Below are 4,390 nucleotides of genomic sequence, written 5' to 3'. Positions count from 1 at the left end.
TTTTTCACTCCATTTCTATGGCTACGTTGTAATTTCACATTGAGGGTGGAAAAAGCTCTGACACGATTTATCTTGGTGCCATTTTTTTTTTTTTCATCACAAAAATTTTAGCAGGGGTGTGTAGACTTTTTATATTCATTGTATCTATCGACTTGGTCTAGATTAGCATCCAATCCTTTCAGTCTGGCAGCCAATCAGGTTCATCACTGTAGAAAAATCTCTCCAGAACCGTACCAGTTCCATCATCAGCCATGATCTTCTCATGCTGCACTGTATAGCCGGATGGTCCACTGGATGAACCTGCGGATGAGCGTCCTGGCCCGACCTCAGTAAAATGTTTCAGTAAGCAAAGACTCGTATAAAAATGAGGCATCTCTGATACCTCCATACCAGGCATGAACGTCATCTGATTTAACATAGCATGTCGAGGTAAGTTTTTGGTCATTTTAAATATCAATAATGAACCTGTTTTTTCCCTAATGCTAGTTAGACTAGCATCGAATTCAGTAGCTAACATAGTAGGCTATAGGACAGTCAAATTCTAGCTAACGGTAAATATCATATATAAATAAATCGTGCGGAGATTGAATGATGTTTACAAGCAACATGCTACGGTATTTTAATTCAGTTCGTGTTCACGTAGAACCATCAGCTAAAAACGTTTCAGCATACGATCTACACTCAGTAAATAAAAAAATAAAAAAATAAATAAAAAAAACATGGATCAAAGGACACTTGAAATTTTTTTTCTTCAGATTTTCATTTTATTTTCAGTATTTGACAAATGCATGAAAATATACTCTCCAAGAAATAATAAATATACAATATTTCTTTATGAACAAATTGTACAAAACAAAAGTGTGTGAACTCTGTCAGTTATCACATTATTATTATTATTATTATTATTATTATTATTATTATTATTATGAATTCCCTTTGAGTTGTTTTAGCTGTTAAACCTTTCGTTGTTTTTTTCATCCAATCATTCTATTTGTAAGATGGTGGATTTTATTGCTTCAGAATTGTTCATCCATTTCACGGCACTATTTTAGCGATGTCGCTGTAAGATTCTGGCTTCTGATTGGTCCGAAGGTTTTCTAGGCCTATATCAGCAGCTCTGATAGTAGCGCAGCTGCAAATGTCAGGTTTGTATTAACGCACTCGTTTTAATACGTTATCGTTTCTATAGTAACAGCTCGTTGACGTGGACTCGTACGGAAAATGTTTTTTTTTTGTTTTTTTTTAATGCGTGTGATTGTTGATACGGTGAAGTTTTCCCTAAGGAGACGTTTATTTAACACGTACGGAAGGAGTCTCCAGTGTCAGAGCTTTGTGACAGTCCGAGGTAAAGCTATAATGTTCATTGACATCTTCAGGATGAAGAGGTATTTACAGTTTGCGGTTTTCTCTGCGACATGACAAAAATGCTTTTTTGTTTGTTTGTTTGTTTGTTTGTTTGTAGTCGTATTCGTTTGGAGAGAGGCTGGTGATGGAACTTTGTCATATTGTTTTTTTTTTTCAGAGGATGGTGATATGTTTATGGTCTTATTGAGCAGCATTTCACCTAAACTACACTTTAAGGCACTAGAAGAGCTGGATTCGTTTCATCTGAGGCACTACGATTAATGAATTGTTGGATTTAGATCAGTTTAATTCACGGGAAATCTTACTAATGTTTGTGAAGTGTATTTAAGTATAAAGCGTATTAACGACGAGTAGACTCAGCTTTGGTCTGTGGTCATGTTTGGGAACTGGTGTATTTTATTCCGTATGAGAATCGTCCGATCACTTCAAGTGCGTGGCGTGACGTGACGTCCACGTGTACTTCATTTCGAATCAGGCTTTACTTGCTGTTGTTATTGTTGTTTTATATAGCTAATTGCACCCAACATTACTACAAAAACAATCGTCTATATCGTTTCTAATGATTTTTATGTGTGAATTGTGTGTTTACTGGCTCCCTCTTGTGGTCAAGACGTGAAGCGCAGCAGCAGCAGCACTTGTATAAGAAGGCACGTGAGCAGAAAAGGCAGCGTGTAGCCAGGAGTGGGCGTGGCTACGCCCGTTGAGCTGGGGGGCGGAGTCTCCTGTCGATGACTGAGTGACGATCTTCTCCTCTGTTGATCTTTCTGCAGCTTTAGAGAAGTTCTGGTCGTCACGTCGTTGTTGGTTTCCCGTATATCCGGAAGTGAAGTCGTGCTACAGGCGGTGAGGAAACAGTCGAAGAGTATTTTAGCATCGTTTAGATTCGATTCGAGATTGAGATTTAATTCCACACCGGATCCGTTTCGTAAAACTGCCCTTATAATCATTTTCTTAATGACAAGTCACTCAGGAATTGGATCCTCACTGTAAAGCTGCAGCTTCCTTCGAGTACGGACTTTCATTACGAGCAAAACTACACAATCGCGTTATATTATAACCACATAATATTACGTTACTTTGTCTCGGTTACTTAATTGCACGAAATCTTTTACATTTAACTTCTTTCTATAAACAGACGGTTCAAATAAACAGACGTACCCGCCAGTATATTAGGTAAGAATTTCAACCTTAATCTTCACTTGAGGATTTTACAGTAATCTGATCTGAGAAATTAAATTAAAACGTCTCTGTTTATATTCAAGATGCTTTCCCGCGCTACTCGGTATCTTTTTTGCAGCGTATCAGAGTCGGTTGTATGTCGGATGTCAGAACGGTGCCATAGACCTGGTCTGGTCTGGTCTGCACTTATATAATAACTGGTTTCTTTTCATCTTAGCATTCTATAAAGTGCTTTACACTGGTTCTCATTCACATACACACACACACCAATGGTAGCAGAGCTGCCATGCAAGGCGCTAACTTGCCATCGGGAGCCACTTCAGAGTCTCGCCCAAGGACGCTTCGGTACGTGGAGTCACGTGGGCCGGGAATCGAACCGCCAACCCTACGATTAGTGGACAACTCGCTCTACCACCTGAGCACAACCCGCTCTACCACCTAATATCATGTGTTGTCTTTGCAAACGCATTCCCTGGTCAATAGTTGGTTTAGTTAGTCACTGGTTAGTCAGTTAGTACTTTTATACGCTTTAACAATAGCCACAAAGATCTTGGAAATGCGTCCTATATAACATCAGTTATGTTCTAATAAATACACACGTTATGCGTTTCCTGTTCTTTGTCTCTCGGCTTGTCGAATTCTAATAAAAAAAAACGTACATTACGTTACATTTACGGCATTTGGAAGACGCCCTTATCCAGAGCCAAGTGGATATTTTTGTACAACTGAGCAGTTGAGGGTTAAGGGCCTCGCTCAAGGGCCCAGCAGTGGCAGATTGGCGGTGCTGAGACTTGAACTCACGACCTTCCGATCGGAAGTCCACCGTCCTTGATGTTCCAATGACTTTAGATACTTACTTAGCTAATAACTGACTTATTCTGCAACGTCTGGATTGGATTCGAGCCCCTATACTCATAGAACTTACAGTCCTTAATCTCCTGCAAGTCTCTGGTTTCATAGTTGTCATATCCCAGAAAACCAGTGACTACATTTCCCATCCTGCACGGCGGCCTACAAACACGGCCGCCATCGGACTGCAATTCCCAGAACACTCGCACTCATTCTAATCACACACACCTGCATCCGATCTCACACACACTCACAACCACAGTATATGAGAGACTACCCGACTATTCGAACACTATGAGTTTGCGAAGTATCGGTGAGTTTTCCGTATACCGAGCGTCTGTATATCGACTCCTCTCTTTAAGGGAAAGCTCTTATCTGCACTTGCGTCCATCCTAACGTCCATCACGTTTATTACGTGACAATAGTAGTCACTTAAGATGTCAGTTAAGTCAGTTAAGATGATTAACTAAACAATAAGATTGGACCATAAGGGGTTAAATGGATCACTTTATTGATGGGTAAGTTGGGGATATTTGGTTAGTCGGTTCTGCAGTGACGTGTTTTTTTTTTTTGTTTTTTTTTTAAAAACACCTGTAGATCTGTTCTCGTTACTAAAGCTAACGCTTTCGAACGATTCCTGAAAAAAACACACTTAGTGATAATACGTTTAAGGTCAGTGCTGGTAATGTTGTGCTAAATATCATGGTTATACTGTTAAACTCGATCATTAGCGTCCGTGCTCCTCATGTTTGCCGAGTGAGGATGTCCGATATCGGTACGCGGGCTGCGAGAAGCCGAGAGTGTTACCTGTATCCGATTCGCACCCACAGGTCGCTGAAGAGACGCTCCCTGCTGTGAGGCCTCTGGGCCTTACGGGGGCGCTGGTGCCTCCCAAACTCCTCCAGCTGACTCAAACTGTCCGGCTCCAGCAGGTGGGGCAGCTCCTCTTCTACCTCAGGAGGTTCTGACGTCCCCTCGGTCATCGCATCAGGACCTC

At 41.0% G+C, this 4,390-nt stretch overlaps 1 protein-coding gene across 1 annotated transcript in view; it reads right to left on the bottom strand.

Moving 5' to 3' along the window:
- Nucleotides 1-776: 776 nt before the first annotated feature.
- Nucleotides 777-4,390, bottom strand: part of trabd2b (TraB domain containing 2B) — a 70,894-nt gene continuing 67,280 nt past the window's right edge. The window contains exons 6-7 of the mRNA XM_017468878.3: nt 4,201-4,390; nt 777-2,199 (exon numbers count right to left, since the gene is read on the bottom strand). The exon at nt 4,201-4,390 is cut by the window's right edge and continues 44 nt beyond it. Coding sequence (XP_017324367.1) covers nt 1,971-2,199; nt 4,201-4,390 — 419 coding nt within the window. The 3' untranslated portion in view covers nt 777-1,970. The remainder of the gene's footprint in view (nt 2,200-4,200) is intronic.

The sequence above is a fragment of the Ictalurus punctatus genome, chromosome 5 (genome assembly GCF_001660625.3).
Source record: "Ictalurus punctatus breed USDA103 chromosome 5, Coco_2.0, whole genome shotgun sequence".
Taxonomy (NCBI): domain Eukaryota; kingdom Metazoa; phylum Chordata; class Actinopteri; order Siluriformes; family Ictaluridae; genus Ictalurus; species Ictalurus punctatus.
Note: the sequence above shows the minus strand (reverse complement) of the source record. Positions and strands in the feature narration are given on the sequence as shown.